Source organism: Lathyrus oleraceus, chromosome 5 (assembly GCF_024323335.1).
Source record: "Lathyrus oleraceus cultivar Zhongwan6 chromosome 5, CAAS_Psat_ZW6_1.0, whole genome shotgun sequence".
Lineage (NCBI taxonomy): Eukaryota > Viridiplantae > Streptophyta > Magnoliopsida > Fabales > Fabaceae > Lathyrus > Lathyrus oleraceus.
The window spans coordinates 218,130,078-218,149,622 of NC_066583.1; the positions used below are offsets into that span (position 1 = coordinate 218,130,078).

Here is a 19,545-nt window from a genome sequence, read left to right on the forward strand (position 1 = left end):
AATATATGTTTATAACCAGGGACAATCATCCCCCATACAAGGCGGTTTTGTCGGGATGAGTTAAACTCAACTCATTCCTACTAAGATGGCTTATAAGATGACCCGACGGATCTAGAATAAGCTTTGATACCATCTTAGAATTTTGGGATAGGCTTAACTCATCCCGATAAAAATCAGGTTGTAATTTGAAGATTTCCCCCACTTATAAACATATATTTACACAATATCTTTTTCAATGTGAGACTCTTTAACAATGAAATTTTCAATTTATTGAGAACATCCTTCAACAATGGATTTTTCAATTTCCTTTGTCTTCAAAATCAGTAAAAGAAAGTATAGAGATGGGGAAATAATGGCTTTTGCAATTAGTGGACAGATTAGGAAACACTTGGGTATAAAATACAGTTCGTTCTTGGTAACTTGAGTGACTATTTATTTGTAACTCTTTTGTAATTCTTGGAAGCAAAGTGAATCAGAGGGCTTCTATCTTCCCTAGAGAATATCAGATTGATCGAAGTATATAAACAAGTTTCTTCTTGTATCATCCCTTCGTTTGATGTGTATTTCCTTACACTGATTATAGGTTATTTTTGTTACTTGATGCCATTTATTTTGATTGTCATTATTTTTTATCATACACATGTTTACTCTTGACAAATTTAATATTAAGGTTAAATTCAACAAGATTTTGTTGTGTTTGATCCATTAACAATCCACTATTACTGTTAGAGTTTTTACAATAGATGTGATTAGTCACAAGATTAATTAGTCATATAGCCGGATAAAAGTTTTAAAAAATAAATATTATTTAAAAAATAAAAATAAAAAATTTCATATGAACTATATCCATATGGGGTGAGAGAGGTAACTCCACTAGTTTGAATTTTTTAGTTAGGTTTGATTTAGTTTAGCTAAAAGTTAAGAGAAGTTAAAGATCATCTGTTAAATCTCTAATGAAGAGAAAAATATATATAATTTTAACTAGTAACAATTTACCAATTAAACATATATATATATATATATATATATATATATATATATATATATATATATATATATATATATATATATATATATATATATATATATATATATATATATATATATATATATATATATATATATTTGAACATGGAAAAGTGAAACTTTTGTCTCATTTTCCTCTATCTATTTTCTCTTTGGATGTTCATAACACGCATCATTATTTTGAGAGTTGCTAATAACTTCAATATTAGTAAACAAACTCATCATTCAACACTTTCTATGTTTGTGTGTTTTAAGTTTTAACACAATATTTTTGCCAAGTCACGTTTTATACAAAAAATAATAATTTATTGTTATAACTCCAAATTGTCTTTTAGTGTCTTCACAAATCAAAAGTTAAAACAAACATAAATAAATTGAGTTATTTGTCCAAGGTTGTCAATGTCATGCATAAATGTAAGAAAAACATGTTTATCAAAGCTTGTTACAAAAGTTATATATGTTATTGGTTACATAAGTAAGTACTTACAGTATATATATAGTTATCGAAATCTTAAGTTTCTCACAATTTTTCACAATGAGTACTCTTGCAACACAATTTGTAACAATTGTGACATTTCTTCTCGTGTTTCTAATCAAAATAGAGGGACATTCAAATTCAATTACTATTTCAAATGATGAGGTGAATAAAAATTCATTCACCAATGCTGTGGTTGAGGAAGTTGGTGTGAATGAAAAATCACCTGATTGTAGTACAAGACCATGGATATGTAGCACTGGAACATTTCCACCAAGAAGTGTATGTTGTGGAAACCGTTGTGTGGATATTGCAAAAGATAAAAACAATTGTGGATTATGTGGTGTAAATTGTCCATTTAATTGGAAATGTTGTAACCGTTTATGTGTAAATATAAACTTAAGTCCTTTGAATTGTGGTCAATGTGGAAGGATATGTCCTATTGGAAGTTTCTGCCAATTTGGTATATGTGTTACTACTTTTGTGAATCTTGCCCCACCACCACTTTTGTAAGATTATTAATAATTGGTGTTATGTACTCATGAATGATATTATAATGTGTGTTGGATTAATGGATTAATTAATGTTTAGTATTACTTTGTTAATGTTATATTAGGTTATATGAGAATAATACATATATATTAAATTTATCTCTTTCAGAAGTTTAAGTATGTATGCCAAAAAAAATAAAAAATAGAAGGTGCGATTTTAAATTTTTGATTCAATCACCTAAAGATGGTGGATTAAATGGAGATGTTCGTTTTATCATCTCTAAACTTAGGTGACTTAGGGACCTCGAATGATCAACTCATTTTTAATTTTTTTAATAGACTCTACATTGTCATCTCACTATTAAATAACTCTCTTATATTTAATAATTTTTATCTCATAATGGTAACATTGCATAATTATTATTATTATTATTATTATTATTATTATTATTATGGTTTGTGAAGCCGCGGTTGACCAAGTGACTAACTCTATTAGTTCTTCACTTTTGGATACAGATCCTCTCCTGTTGTTCTCTCATGTTTTTCATGCTGCTCCAATCTTGCCATTTATGTAATAATTAATATTAATTACTTTTTTATATTTGATCAAAGTGAGTGGCTGAGATGGAGCAGGACCATTCAGCCACGGCAGAGGATCCATGTCTTTCACTTTTATACACATTGCTCCGGCCTAAAAACACCAATACAATTTTTTTTATTGAAGCTGGTCTTTAGAAGAGAAAAACATGATATGTGTCTCTTTATTTTTCTAATATTACTTTTCCTCATCTTAATTATTATTTTATTTATTTTTCACTATGATTACACATACCAATTTGCATAGTTCATTAACTTTGACATTATTCTCGTACACAAAAAATATACTTTTCATATTATTTTGATTAGAAAAATATATAATCAAATTTGAGGTGTATAGTGAAATCAATTTTAGATTTTTTGATGGACTATATAAATATTGAAAAAAAATATTTCTATTTTTTTCTTTTCAAAACACACCCATCTCTGATTTTTAAATTTTTTTATATCAATAACCATTGTTTAGAAGTTAAAATTAATCATTTATACGAACAATAAATACATGATTTGAACAATTGTGTACATATATCAAATTCATGATTCATGAAGTGCAGAACACCTAAATTACGTTAATATACGACCTAATTTTTAGAGTTGCTAATCACTTAAATAATTATAAATAAAATCCCCATGAAAAATTGTCAATGTTTGTGCGTGTTTAATGTTTTAACACACATTCTTGTCAAATCATATTTTACACAAAAGCTCTAATTTCTTGTTATAACTCATATTTGTCTTTTAGTGTTTTAAACATTAAAAGTTAAAACAAACATAAAGAAATTGAGTTCACCGTCCAAGGTATTCAATGTCATGAATATATGTAAGAAAAACGTGTTCATCAAAACATGTTATAAAAATTATGTATGTTATTGATCTCATCAAACGCGTTCATTAAATTTGACATTGTTCTCATACAAAAATAATTAGGATTGACAAAACGGGTCGTCTGTCCCGTCTCACCGCGCCTTAAGCCTGTCAAAAAAAGGGCGGGGCGGACAAGCCCGCCAAGTAAAATTGGATTTAAAAATCTACTTTGCTTCACCAAAGTGACGAATTGACGAACGACGAGTTTGCCCGTCTATTTTTTTATTTATATATTTATTTTCATTTTTTAATAGATTAATAGACTTTATTTACTTATAAAATGGTAAAATATTCAATTAATAAATACATGTTTTATGAGTGAAACTAGTTTAAATAGTAACTTGAAAAGTTCAAGTCCACATTTTATTTTCAAAAAAAAATGATAATGGCTCCCTTGTATTCTCACTGAGTTAGTTTGTACATCATGATCAACTATAAATTGTAATGTTTTGAAAGACTTTGATACCTCTGCCATATATTTGACATGTTATTACCATCAAAATCATATCACATATTAAGAAAGACATCTTGAACTTCTATTTGAAAAATATCATCAACATCTTGTTTTGTTTCATCATGTTGGTTTTATTCTTCATCCTTACTTTACTTAAAATCCTGAGTATATGTCTCAGGGGATGTTGAATGTAAATAAAAATGAAACATAAATTAATCTTTCAAATACCAACAATATAATGCAATGAATGATTAAGTCGTATAATAGATTTTTATAAGTTGTATACAATTTTCATAGTTCATACATATCAAAATTACCCATATACTTTTCAAGAAACGAGATATTTTGATATAGTTTTAACAAACTATATTTAAAATCAACAATTCAATTGTCATCTCAAACAATAACAACACTAGACAAATATTGAAGAAATCGAGTATAAGTATAATTGAAGAAAATGCAAAGAGTATTTAATTGTAGCTAGGAAACTCTCATTCGAGTCAAGATCTAAAAAATATTTAATTTTAGCTATCTTGAAAACAATAGACATATATAAATGAATCTCTGTTTAGTGTCCTGAACGGGTAAGCAGACACAAAAACACAATCCAAATCGTTATTTTTTGGCAGGTGAGCGGGCCACAAACCATTTTTTTATCAAGGAATTAATTCATGTCAATTGATTGATCAAAAGAATTCATGTCAATTGATTGATCAAAAGAAACAATAGATTGATTGGGATAATGGAGCTTCGTATTCACACAATACAAAGGAAGATGATTGGGATAATTGAGCTCCGTATTCACACAATACAAAGGAAGAGTATGATTGGGATAATGGAGCTCCGTATTCACACAATACAAAGGAAGAGTAATAATTAATCTCTTCAGAGCTCACTGGTTACTCTATTGGTCCCAACTAATAACACTTAGAGCACATATGAGCTCAATTAATCTCTTCAGAGCTCACTGGTTACTCTATTGGTCCCAACTAATAACACTTAGAGCACATATGAGCTCAAATTGTTACAACTGATAACAACACATATGAGCTCAAATTGTTACAACTGATAACAGATAGAGTACATAGGAACTCAATTGGTGTCAACTAACAACTAATTGAGCATTTCAGAGAATATGGGATATTACATTCTCCCCCCTTAAATTTCTTGCATCAACGTCTTACACCAACACCTGACTTCTCTTCGATTTCAAATATCTGACATATTCATTCTTCCAACTTATCCTCCTTGGCAAACTTCTTTTTTGTGTGAACTCTCAATACTTTATGGTCTTAACCATATTCTCATTCTGATATTGAAATAACATTTAAACTTGCTCCCACTTAACTCATCTGATATACCATTTTACACCAGTTGGAGTTTTTCCTCCCGGAAATCACGATTTCCCTTCCTTACACTATGTTATGCAAAACATAATTACGACATCTTATCTTGACTTGGTTCATCAATACTCATAAATTCTTCATAAGAAAACTTATTGATTCCTTGACCACACACAATATTGACTACTCTTGTCTTATTATTCCTTCAATAAATGTGACAAACTTGTAATCCATCTATTGATAATATCATCAACTTCACTTGATCTGATACTGTATATTGTAGGCCTCTACTCCTACTATTTCACTTCTCTCGTGCTACTCCAATAAGATAGTACTGCTAGCACGAGATTTCCTTACTCTCATTCTTACGAGTAACTATCTCTTTGTTTCCCATAATCTTGATTAAGCTCTTTCATCCAACTCCTTTCACTGCGATATTTTGATTCCAACAGTGAAACACCTGGGATTCCTAGGCACTACTTGTTAGATAACAGTCTACATAGAAGGTCCTCTCTTGTACTTATTAATATTGGTCTGTCTCTTTTATTAATAATTAATCTCTTCAGAGTTCACTGGTTACTCTATTGGTCCCAACTGATAACACTTAGAGCACATATGAGCTCAAATTATTACAACTGATAACAGATAGAGTACATAGGAACTCAATTGGTCTCAACTGACAACTAAATAAGCATTTAAAGGAATATGGGATATTACATTCTCCCCCCTTAAATTGAAATTCGCCCCCGAATTTCGTCCACTCAACCTATAAACACTTCTTACATCAACGTCTTAGACCAAAGCCTGACTTTTCTTTGATTTCAAATCTCTGACATATTCATTCTTCCAACTTATCCTCCTAGGCAAACTTCTTTTTTGTGTGAACACTCAATACTTCATGGTCTTAACCATAACCTCTTTCTGATATTGGATTAACATTTAAACTTGCTCGCACTTAGTTCATTTGATATACCGCTTTACAGCAGTTGGACTTTTTCCTCCCAGAAATCATGATTTCCCTTCCTTACACTAAGTTACACAAAACATAATTACGACATTTTATCTTGACTTGGTTAATCAATACTCATAAATTCTTCATAAGAAAACTTATTGATTCCTTGACCACACACAATATTGACTACTCTTCTCTTATTATTCCTTCAATAAATGTGACAAACTAGTAATCCATCTATCGATAATATCATCAACTTCACTTGATCTGATAATGTATGTTGCAAGCATCTACTCCTACTATTTCACTTCTCTCGTGCTACTCCAATAAGATAGTACTGCTAGCACGAGATTTCCTTACTCTCATTCTTACGAGTAACTATCTCTTTGATCCCCATAATCTTGATTAAGCTCTTTCATCCATCTCCTTGCACTGTGATATTCTAATTCCAACAGTGAAACACCTGGGATTCCTAGGCACTACTTGTTAGCTAACAGTCTACATAGAATATCCTCTCTTGTACTTATTAATATTGGTTTGTCTCTTTTATTAATAATTAATCTCTTCAGAGTTCACTGGTTACTCTATTGGTCCTAACTCATAACACTTAGAGCATATATGAGCTCAAATTGTTACAACTGATAACAGATAGAGTACATAGGAACTCAATTGGTCTCAACTGACAACTAATTGAGCATTTAAGGGAATATGGGATATTACATTCTCCCCCCCCCCCCCCTTAAATTGAAATTTGCCCCCGAATTTCCTCCACTCAACCAATAAACAATTCTTGCATCAACGTCTTAGACCAACACCTGACTTCTCTTCGATTTCAAATCTCTGACATATTCATTCTTCCAACTTATCCTCCTTAGCAAACGTCTTTTTTGTGTGAACTCTCAATACTTCATGGTCTTAAGCATATTCTCATTCTGATATTGGATTAACGTTTAAACTTGCTCCCACTTAATTCATCTGATATACCGTTTTACATCAGTTGGTCTTTTTCCCCCCAGAAACCACGATTTCCCTTCCTTACACTAAGTTACACAAAACATAATTACGACATCTTATCTTGACTTGGTTAATCAATACTCATAAATTCTTCATAAGAAAACTTATTGATTTCTTGACCACACACAATATTGACTAGTCTTCTCTTATTATTCCTTCAATAAATGTGACAAACTAGTAATCCATCCATCGATAATATCATCAACTTCACTTGATATGATACTGTATGTTGCAAGCCTCTACTCCTACTATTTCACTTCTCTCGTGCTACTCCAATAAGATAGTACTGCTAGCACGAGATTTCCTTACTCTCATACTTACGAGTAACTATCTTTTTGTTCCCCATAATCTTGATTAAGCTCTTTCATCCAACTCCTTTCACTGCGATATTCTGATTCCAACAGTGAAACACCTAGGATTCCTAGGCACTACTTGTTAGCTAACAGTCTACATAGAAGGTCCTCTCTTGTACTTATTAATATTGGTCTATCTCTTTTATTAATAATTAATCTCTTCAGAGTTCACTGGTTACTCTATTGGTCCCAACTGATGACACTTAGAGCACATATGAGCTCAAATTATTACAACTGATAACAGATAGAGTACATAGGAACTCAATTGGTCTCAACTGACAACTAATTGAGCATTTAAGGGAATATGGGATATTACATTCTCCCCCCTTAAATTGAATTTCACCTCCGAATTTCCTCCACTCAACAAATAAACACTTCTTGCATCAACGTCTTCGACCAACACCTGACTTCTCTTTGATTTCAAATCTCTGACATATTCATTCTTCCAACTTATCCTCCTTGGAAAACTTCTTTTTTGTGTGAACTCTCAATACTTCATGGTCTTAACCATATTCTCATTATGATATTGGATTAACGTTTAAACTTGCTCCCACTTAATTCATCTGATATACCGCTTTACACCAGTTGGTCTTTTTCCTCCCGGAAACCACAATTTCTCTTCCTTACACAAAACATAATTACGATATCTTATCTTGACTTGGTTAATCAATACCCATAAATTCTTTTTAAGAAAACTTATTGATTCCTTGACCACACACAATATTGACTACTCTTCTCTTATTATTCCTTCAATAAATGTTACAAACTTGTAATCCATCTTTTGATGATATCATCAACTTCACTTGATCTGATACTGTATGTTGCAAGCCTCTACTCCTACTATTTCACTTCTCTCGTGCTACTCCAATAAGATAGTACTGCTAGCACGAGATTGCCTTACTCTCATTCTTACGAGTAACTATCTCTTTGATCCCCATAATCTTGATTAAGCTCTTTCATCCATCTCCTTTCACTGCGATATTCTGATTCCAACAGTGAAACACCTGGGATTCCTAGGCACTACTTGTTAGCTAACAGTCTACATAGAAGGTCACGCTTATCCTCTAGAGTACCCACCTCTCAAAATAGTACAAGGACCTCACCGACATCCATCAGTAGAATAAATTTCTCGCTGACACATAAAGGTTTAGAATATGACCAACATCCTCCATAAGATATATATACACATATGCCACACGACCACAACCATAAAGGTGTATGACATTCAGATTTATCATGTGCTCAAATGAACTTATCCAAATTAGTTTGGCAGTATCCAAATCTTGTTACTATATTCCATATCAAATCCTCTTATAGGGTCATGATTCATTCAAGGTTTCTGCCGATATAAGATCTCTACCAATAATAAAATAACACCATTAAATAGCTTCAATTCATTGACGAGACACCACTTCCAAGAAACCTTAAGCAAACTAGATTGTAACTGTGAGTTTCCACACCAGTCTCAGAGTCACACTACGCTTTAGACTTTTAGAAATAACATTGCACTTCTTATCTAGAAATCTTCATCTTAACGTCCTAATCCATCTTCAATAATCTTAGCTCATGCCCTTACTAATATACAACTTGAATTACATGATTAACTTCAGGAATATTTGATCCTCGTTCCTCCTCGGAAGTATAACTCATGAATCCTTCCAATAGGGTAGAGTATCATCGCACACATCTATTACTGCTCTCATGGAGTCTACATCTAAGGCCATGAATCCGAATGAATTAACCAATGACATATTATGACCAACCACTTTACACCTTACCAACACATACAATATACTAAACTAATCTCTTCCATATCACCACTTAGTAAGTCTCTTCTAACTCTGTTCCTTATAGTTATTCGTAGTCATAACAATTGTACTTCCAAGACTTACTTAAACTGAGCATGGTTCACCAGGCGGGTTCCCCAAACATTTGACTTCTATGATATCCCTAGAGATGACCAACTACGCATTACACCTTCAAAAATCCCAACTTCAAAACTATCAATCTGACTTGCGGTAACTTGTAACTCCATCCTCAATTTGTACATCCACAACGGTACACTTATGAGATTTAGGATACCCTTAGCTCCAACAAAGTGTGAATGTTCGTACTCCGTGATCAACCAATCAAACACTATTCAAGAAGGTAAATAACAATCAGACTCCCAACAAGCCATTATTACTCTTGCAATTCAAATAAAATGCACTTAAGATGAACCTTAACATTGCCACACACTTATGACTGGAATTTTCTTCTAAACCAATACCTACTACACACTTCATCATATTGGGTTTACTTGTCTAGATGACTTGCCATGGACAATCCTCATAATCTCTTACAACATAACATATTTCACATCCTACACTTAGTCCTCATGCTCCAGCTTGGCTTGTCTTTCGTTGTCTATCATTAACTCAACTTCTCAGAATACAAGACTCATTACTCAACAAAGTGTGTGTTACTTCGCATCCATCTCAAGACAAGGAATCCATTACACACACTTGTGATCATAATGCCGCTATCACATACTTCTCTTAATACCAAGGTATAACTTCCTCCACTCCACTTCATACTCTAGAAATCTTCGATGCAATAATCATCTACTACACGCCCATAACTTAGCCTTAATGAATCTTGATGATCCCATTGTGCCTTTATCTAAAATGTACCCCATTACAACAATTGTATTGCAACATTCACACTACTTCCACACTCTGCGTTCACTTATCTTCCTATGGTAATTCTCTCAGTTCCAATTACATAACCATTCTACTAGAATTCCTTAAATCCAATTACTTATTCTTTTCCTTAACACAAATGTCCTTCAACCAATCCTACTAGAGCTTCTGTTGTTATATAATGCTTATTCTCTTTGACACAAATCCCTTTAAACTGATCCTTGGTAACTCAACATTCCATAATAGTTTCTTACCAACACTCAAACTTTGATGAGCTATCTTGAACCCGATCTCCCTTCTAAGATTGAATATACTTGATTTATCTTCTAACCTTCATTTGGTCCATACATGTTTCACTTGGAATAGGCAGCCATGTTCTCGAGTCTCTCCTTAGACTTCACCACTACCTTAGGCTCCCAACAAAACTGAACATCCTTAACTCTCAAGTTCTCAGCCACTTGTAAGGCACCATTCCAAATATACTCCATGAAGTACTCTCGTCTAAAATTTTCTAGTGGCCTTAAAAACTGGAACACTGATACACTATCCCACTTCCAGACCTTATGACATATGTACAACATAACCATACTTTTCCCTTACCTATATGGAATTACCTACAATACTTATTCCATGTCAGTGGGTCAATCTTATTTCACTAGAAAATTCACATCTTTCTAAAAGCTCTGACAATTTATCCAATATAAATCCTTAACTTCCCGACTCCATCAGCACTACAGGATTGCTTGAACCATACACTACTCTTCAATTCTACATTACCCGAATTACAACTCCTACTGAAACTTCAACTGAGCTATTCGATTCTACTTAATTTCTAACTCTTGGCTTGAGCCTACACTCAGAGCATAAGTTCCACCAACACTTCGGAGTCCTCGTGGTCGCTCAATCATAATCCTACCTACCACACGCATAAAATTAGGTTGATCAGGCCCAACACTACAGATAGTGATATTAAGAATCATGTTGGCTAAACACACATATGAGGAAGGATTATATTTACTTATGATGTTTCAAGGCTAGGTCGAGAATCGACCTGCTCTGATACCAATTGTAACAACCCGTATAAGATATATCTAGAATAATATCATACAAGTGCTATTAATTGGTACTGACACAACATAAGTGCCTAATGGCATCAATATATACACATGTCCAAACTAAAAACATCAATGAAACATGTTATACAATAGTGCCTAAAAAAGTATAAGAACTATGTACAATGTCTTCATTGTACACAACTCCACAGCGGAAGATCATGATAGACAATTGTAGCGGGGTATTCGTTACCTTTAGATTTATTGACTAAATCAAAAGTAAATCATACAATTCGAGTCGCCACCGCACTTCTATTTATCCAAAATAAAGGTTAGAAAGCGAATAAAAACTGAGAAGTTTTATCAAATCAAAACTAATAAAAATGTCAGAGATCTGGTTAAGGGGATTGGTTATGCAATGGGAAGGTTTTAAGCACCCAAAAAATCCTTAGTACTCTAAGGGGGCCCTTTTTGCAAAGTGTATTGGAGGTTGGTGTTTGTGAAAATATTTGTGCAAACATGATTGGGGAGATGAGAAAAGAATATACATATTATTTACAATTTGTTGTTTGAATGGATAAACCCATTGCCTACGTACCATCACAAAGGTAGGATCAAAACCTCGTAGTTCGGGGTAAAAATCTCAAAATAAGTTGGTGAATTGATTTGTCAAAAGCCTTAAGGTATTTTGTTATCAAAGGGAGAAAACTCAACCTAAACCAACAATCCACCATGCGAGGATAGCTTCAACATACTAGTGAGGGATCCACCCTATAATAAGTATGGAAGACTTATAGTCCAATCACTAAGGATAAGGTGAGGTTTATATCAACCACTATGATAACTCAAACCTAATAACTAATGTTTATGAAAAGTTTTAACAAAGGTGGCCATTGGAACCACAAAAATCACTTGAAGTGAGTTGTATTTACAAATTAGAAGTATTCACAAAATGAAGTCAAAGTTGACTTAAGATTCAATTCAAAATAAGTATTAATGAAAAGAGTTTTAAAATCAAAGGCATATGGCCTAGGTTTCTAATTTGAAAATAATGTCAATGTTTGCACAAAATGAGTTTGGCTTGGGTTAGAGTGGATAGAAGAAGAGAAGGGTTAGTCCTAAACATGCAAAGATGAGAGAAGAGATAAAACCCTTGGAGTTCCTTTCTTGAGATCATAAAGATGATCCAAGATGCTCCTTTCCTTTGGACTTAGCAATTAACTCAAGCAATCAAACAAATATTCAATCAAGCTCCTAGGATCTCCATTTGACTTGTCCCTCTTAACTTGGATGCTTATGACAATGGTCCTTCTAACTATCTAAAGTTTGGAATCCCTATCACACAAGAACAAACAATCAAAAAGTTCACAATGCAATAAGAGGAATGGACAAAGAGAGAGTTTAGATTAGGGGTCCTTTCAAGTCAACTTCAAGATTTAAGCATTCTAAAGGCATGAGGCCTAGTTTCTCTTCAACAAATTTAGCATTCTAAAGGCATGAGGCCTAGTTGCTCTTGAACTCCATTAAGAATAGGTAAGGTCCTAATTCTAAGTCCTTTCTCCTTTTTTCATTGGGTTCACACAAACAATCACAAAAACAAACACAAAGCAACAATATATTTACACAATAATATGCTCAAGTGAGCAAAAGGAAAATAGCATAAACATAAACGTGAGCTCAAATGAGCAAAGGGAAAAGGCAATATGAATAAATGAGCAAGAAATTCAATTGCATTAAAGTAAATTGCAAGAGTTAAATGCTTGAATTTAAAGTTAGTGTTAGTAGTTAATGTTAGTGTGTCATAAGGCAACTTAGCGCTATGTTAAGCAATCACAAGTGGACTAATGTAGTACTCACACCTATATGAGGCCGGTCAATAAAACTATAGGCAAACAAACACAAGTTAGAGATCTTGACTAGTAAGCCAAGCTCCTACAACTTGCCATGCCAAAAGAAAAGAAGAATGACCTTGTATGGATTTTAGGTTTTTTGTTTGACCAAGAAGCAACCTATCTTGGACACAAAGCAATTCACTTGATCTTTGATCAAGTTGAATTTGATTTGGATCAAAGAAGGTTAAGCCTCTCATATGTCAAGGCTAACCACAAATCATTAACTCATTGGTCAAAAAGAAAAAGAAGAAGAAAAGAGATGAAGATGAAATGTAAAAAAATGAAAATTCAAATGACATAAATAAAACACAATGATCAAATGTGAATGGAATCAACATCAATCAATGGTAAACAGAAGTGAAATGAAGATTAGAAGTCAAGAAAGGTCAAATATATTTTTGGCATTTTTGGAATTAAAATAATACATAAAATAAAATGAACAAAGTAAAGTCAAACTTCAAATTCAAATCAAATCAACTTGGATAAGTTCAATTGAATCGTCATAAATCTAACATGGTCAAAAAAGGTTTGACAAAAAATTTCAACATTTTTTGAAAACAGAAGCTATTTTAAAATCAATTAAAAGCATTAAAATATAACACAAATGAATTAAAATCTCAAATAAATCTCAAATCTAATAAGAAATTGATGAGAATATTTTCATAGACTTATCATGATCCAAATGTGTTAAGAAAATACTTTTGGAATTTTTGAATATCAAAAAGTAATTAAGATGAATTAAAAACTATGAAAAACAAAATAATTCATAAAAAATATTAAATGGAATCACAAAAATAATTAAAAATCAGATTATGAAACTAGATTTTAAAAGAAAAAATTTCCATTTGGTCTCATATTTTTGTGATTCCAAATAAAAGAGTTATGAATTTTTGAAAATAAAAGGAATTAAAGAAAATAAAATAGAAATTATAAAAATAGAAAAAATCAGGAGCGCATGATCAACACTCATTAATTGACGTGGACGATCCGTTGGCTCAGAGATACGCACTCATGGTGAACATTAGTCAAGCGCATTGCAAAACGTTTTAAAACAAGTCAAATGAAACAAGGGCTTATATTAGATCATGGCAGGTTGATCCAAAGGCCAAGGAGATTCCACATGGGGACGGTGGTGGAAACCACCATCTTCTTCGGCGAACAAACAGAAACCGGCCACCAGTTGCAGGTTTTGCAACCTCAACCAAACTGCATGATCTTTATACCAAATTAAAGTTAGGGTGATGTACATCACCCCTGTAACCTTGGATTTCTCTCAAGATCCCTATGGAAGGAGAAACCTGAGATGGAAAATCCAGGTGTTCAATCTGAAATGCATCAATTCATGAAATTAGGTTTTATCATTATTTCCCTGTTCCTTAGGAACGAATAAAGGATGGTGGCGACTCTGTCATTTTTCCAGCCGCGACAGCTGGCGACTCTGCTGGGGATTTCTTATACTTTCCCTAAAGAGAGTCCATCCTAACCTTGAGTTTTAGGGTTATGCTTGTTTCTATGTGTATTTGCTTTCCTTTATTTAGGTTTATTTATTTATTTATTGGATTTATTCTTTATTATATTATTATGCCTGTCATATCATGTTGATTGGGATTTTCAAAGGTGTGAAGCCAAAACCCAGGCTTGAGAAAAATTAAGCTTAAGTAAGGGGTCGTCCTGTCTCGGCCACCGGGGTTTTCATCCCGTAGGGTCTTTGATGACGATTCCGCCCAGAATAGATCAATTCAAAAGGGTTGTCATGAGAAGGCCAGCACTTCTTCGTGATAAAACTTTGAATTCGATCCATGACTCTGGGGACCTCTTCTAGAACCCTCTTAACTTAGGGTGACCTTATGTTATCAACCTGCAAGAGTTGTTACTAGGTCCCTCCTAGACGAGACTTATCCTGAAGGATTATCGTAGGAAGGCTTGCTCCTTCTCATGGTAAAACAAAGGTATAATCCATGACTCTAGGGCTATCATCCTACAAAAAACTTTATATCCTACAAGTGAGGGGATTGGGTAGTCTAAGCCTAGATCTGACATATCATAAGGAATCTACCCTTAACTAGGTCATGCTTGCATATTATCTTACATATCTCAAAATCGTTTGGGTTTACCATGCCAATTATTACCCCTATCTATAAGGAACCTTCTTAAACAAGGTGTCCTTATATTCGACATTATCCTTAAACCCACATGTGGGTTCTATATCCATCATAATCCCTAAACCTGTGTGGGTTCTCCTATCTGTCATTATCCTAATGTGACACTTCCATTGCATTTGAAAGAAAACCTTTTAGCATACCTTCAAAGTAAAAAAAAAATGCATACCCATGCATTTTCGTGCATTTGCATACATACATATACATTTGCATATCCTTTCCGCTTTCTCCCCTATCCAGCTAGCAAGTCTCTCGATGCTCGCAAATGAACTTGCCACGTGTCTCAAGAAGAAAAAGTACAATTTAAGAGAGAAGGTAACCCTTTTCCTTGCAAGCCACCGGCCTATCCAATGCTTTAAATACAACGAACCTGGATGATGTCACCGTAACAAGGTCTGCAACAATATCTTCTTCAGCAGCAGCCCTATGCGCCTCATTAATCACAACAAAGGAAGCTTGGAAGGAAATTGGATCCTATACTAACGTCTCATGACTTAATCAGAGGTGCCCTAGTGGAACTACAACCGAATGATCTTCCTCCTCGTCCATATCCTACAAGTTATAACGAGAATAACCAATGTGAGCACATAGTTCAAGACTTGATCGACAATAAGCAATTGACTTCCGAAAAAGGAGTCCCATTGTTAAATAGTCACCCCTTATCTTTATAAGTGGGAGAACTTCAAGAGGTGTTGCCTAAATCCGGTTGGATCAACAATGAAGCTTGTCCCTAAGATCAATAGACTTTATCATTTCTAGTTGTAATCTCTTTTTTGCTAAGGGTTGTTTGTATTTAAAATTTGTACTCTTTGAAAAGTAATTTTAATAAAATGAGCATGCATGTTTTTTGGATTGATCCATTCGCTTTCACTCTGTCTTATTCCATCAAAAAAAATCAAGGTTGTTTCATTCCACTTTTCAACCATTAACAAACTTAAGAGGAGAATGATGTAATAAATAACTGAATTTGCCGATTATGCTTTTAATAGTAAGACCTGGTTGATGATGTAAGGCATTATTTCACTTCCTAAACACTGGAGAAATAAGGAGATAATCCGTAGTCACCCCCCTCGAGCCAGAAATCGGTGTTTCTTTCTCTATTCATAAAAACCCTTAATATTAACCAGGGGCAGGGTAGTTTCAATTGAGTCAATGATGCATTCTAGCCTCAAGAGAACCATTCCATAATCACATCATTAAGAGGTTCAAGCAACATCTTCCTTACACCATTCAACATTTGAGGCAGCAATGAGGACAAAGCTCACAATAGCTAACAAGGCAGTCACAACTTTCGAAATATCAAAGAAAAAAAAAGAACACATGAATTATTCCAAAAAGAGCTCGCTAAGTAAAAAAAAAGGGAAACAACCAGAATTTTTTTACTTAGGCAAAAGTTAGGGCATCGTGTTTTAAAAAAAAGCCCGCTAAGTCAAAAACTAAAACAGAGTTGACTTAGGCAAAAGGGGCATCCCGATGGACCACAATTCAAAATAATTGGTCCGTGCAAAAATAGGGATTAAAAATATAAAAAAAATAAAAAACGGAAACAAGCTTATAAGTGAAAGTAAGTGACTGCCACCTCAAGAGTCTCATCAGTACTTGAATCATTACATCTACTTCCACCATTATCTATCAAAATTCTCTTGCAGACTAAATGCATTTGTTGAATTAATTGGATTTAGGAATGAAGATCATCAAGGAGAAGGGGTGGGATAAAATTAAAATTTGAGCCTTATATCTTTTGTTTCATAAACCGTGAACCAGGCCACATTATAACATTTAAAAGTCCTAATTGAAGCTAGGTTCACTATGAAAGCATACTCGGCAAAATCGTTGTTAAACTAACTCTGACTGTTTGTTATTAACCATCTTGTTCTATCATATCTTCCTTTATGCCAACCTCATGGTCATATATCATATGTATACACCATGTTCGTTTTCCATAATAATTTTCAATTTCAAAAACGTGCATGAGCATGATGCTATAATTACTTTTCAAAAAGAACATTTTTCTCACAAATCAATACTTAGCACCAAGAAAATATCAACAATGGTCTGATCAGGGGCACACCACTTCGAGACATTATGGACTAGGGGCAAGTCACCTAAGGATCCTTCCAGTTAGAGGGAAAATCCTTATAATCATAGGGGCACATCATCTGAAGATCCTATTGATTAGAGGAGAAACCTTTCAATATTGGATACACCTATGTCAAATAACATCCATGACCCTCATGATCATGGACATACCTTTCAAGACTCTCATACTGGGGCATACCAACTTGAGGGCATAGTGAGGTCGATCACTCCAAAAAGTCATCTAATTCGGGGCATATTTTTCAAAGATTCAAATACTGGGGCAATTCATACAAAGGTCACATCGCAGCATTGTAGGATCCAAGTTCCTTCTCATAATACTCCTCTAGACCTTAATAATCAGAGACATACTTTTCAGGATTCATATACCGGGGCAATCCATATCAAAGTCATACTACATCATGATAGGATCCAAGTTCCTTTTCAGGAAATACCCTCCAAGCCTTTATCAATATGGGACAGACCGCCGTAAGGCTTGATCAAAAGATACCACTTCAATAGAACAATTTATCTAGGGCAATATCATTCTAAGGGTTAATTATTCAAGGACGGATCTCTCCAAGGCTAAAATTACGGCATGACGTCTCAAGTGCATGGTATGGCTAAGTCACTTCAAATTCGTATTGACATGAATTTCTTCAAAGACCTAACAGACAGGGGCAACTATGGGATACTACAGGGACAATCCCTCTCAATACTTTCAAGATACATGTACAAGCTCTTTCATACATCATCAGTCATCAAGTTCATAACGAATATCGGGAAGTCATGCTAGCTCAATACCACATTACCATTTTTGACAAATAGCCTTGTAATACAAGTTACCTCTCTAAGCCTTGACAACTCTGACTCATCACAGGGGCACTTGTTGACACATTCAAATCATTGTCATGCATTAATCATGTCTCTACGCTCTAGCGTCAAATCGTGCAAATCATCTCATTCATCTAGCACATTCCCATAACATGAATCTAACATCTACGCAAGCCCAATCTTACTTGGCACCACACAAAAGCCTAATCTTACTTGGCACCTATATCCTAAAAGCCCAACCTCATTTGGAATTCACCCTAAAAGCCCAACTTTGATTGGCATCTCACAAAAGCCCAACCTTGCTTGGCACTCAATACCTACAAATGGCCCAATCTTCAGCGGTGCAGCCCTAGACTAATATATCATGTGCATCAATCATTGCATTAATACATCATATCACACGTAGCATATCCATTAATGTGGATCATTATACCATACAAACATTAAACATGCATAAATGACATAGCATAACATGTATACATAACATAGATACATAACACAGGTTGAGACTTAGGACTCGTCGTGAGAGTCTGGATCAATCCCCAACTAAATCGATGATAAATCTCTATCCAAGCTTCTCCCGAGCTCTTTTTTCATTGTACACCCAGTGGGTTAGTCTTAAGGACAATTCCCCCGCAAGTATCCTTGGAACTCATTCTCCAAGCTGAAAATACTTAGCAGCATTGTCCCCAGTATGCCCTAATGGTATACAATTCCTTTACCAGATCCTTGCAGGGATTTCTTAGGGATTTCTCCAACACTCACGCTCCTTAGGAAACCTTGCCTGGAAGCATATTCCCTAGTAGACAGTCATCTTACATGACACCAGTCTTCCCTATTAGGGACATCGAGTTCTTTTGTCAATCTCCTTTTATTCACGTCTTCTTAGAGAACTCCTCAATAAAAGTTCTATTACCATTGTCACTTTGGTTCTTACACCACTGTTCACTTTGGTTCTTACATTATTGCCACTCAGTCACTTTGGCTCTTACACCGTTGTCATTTACTCACTTTGGGTTTTACATCGTTTTCATCCAGTCATTTTGGTTTTTACACTATTTATCAATTCATTTGTATGGTTTCTTATACCGTTTGTCATTTCAGTTTATGGTTCTTCTACCGTTGTTACTTCTTTTAGTTCTTATACCACTATCACTACTCTCGGGGTTTTACAACAATGATAATTTATTTAGCATTGGTTCTTATATCGAGGATGATTGAATTCTCAATCCCTAGCTATATAAGTACAATTCCCAAGCAAGAATGCTTATTGGGCTTCCCC

At 34.0% G+C, this 19,545-nt stretch overlaps 1 protein-coding gene across 1 annotated transcript; it reads left to right on the forward strand.

The window, feature by feature from the left end:
- Positions 1 to 1,538: 1,538 nt before the first annotated feature.
- LOC127083042 (stigma-specific STIG1-like protein 4) lies at positions 1,539 to 2,081 on the forward strand. Its single transcript, XM_051023270.1, has one exon. It carries the CDS (start codon positions 1,562 to 1,564, stop codon positions 2,012 to 2,014), a length of 453 nt encoding a protein of 150 aa, XP_050879227.1. The 5' UTR covers positions 1,539 to 1,561; the 3' UTR covers positions 2,015 to 2,081.
- Positions 2,082 to 19,545: the final 17,464 nt, after the last annotated feature.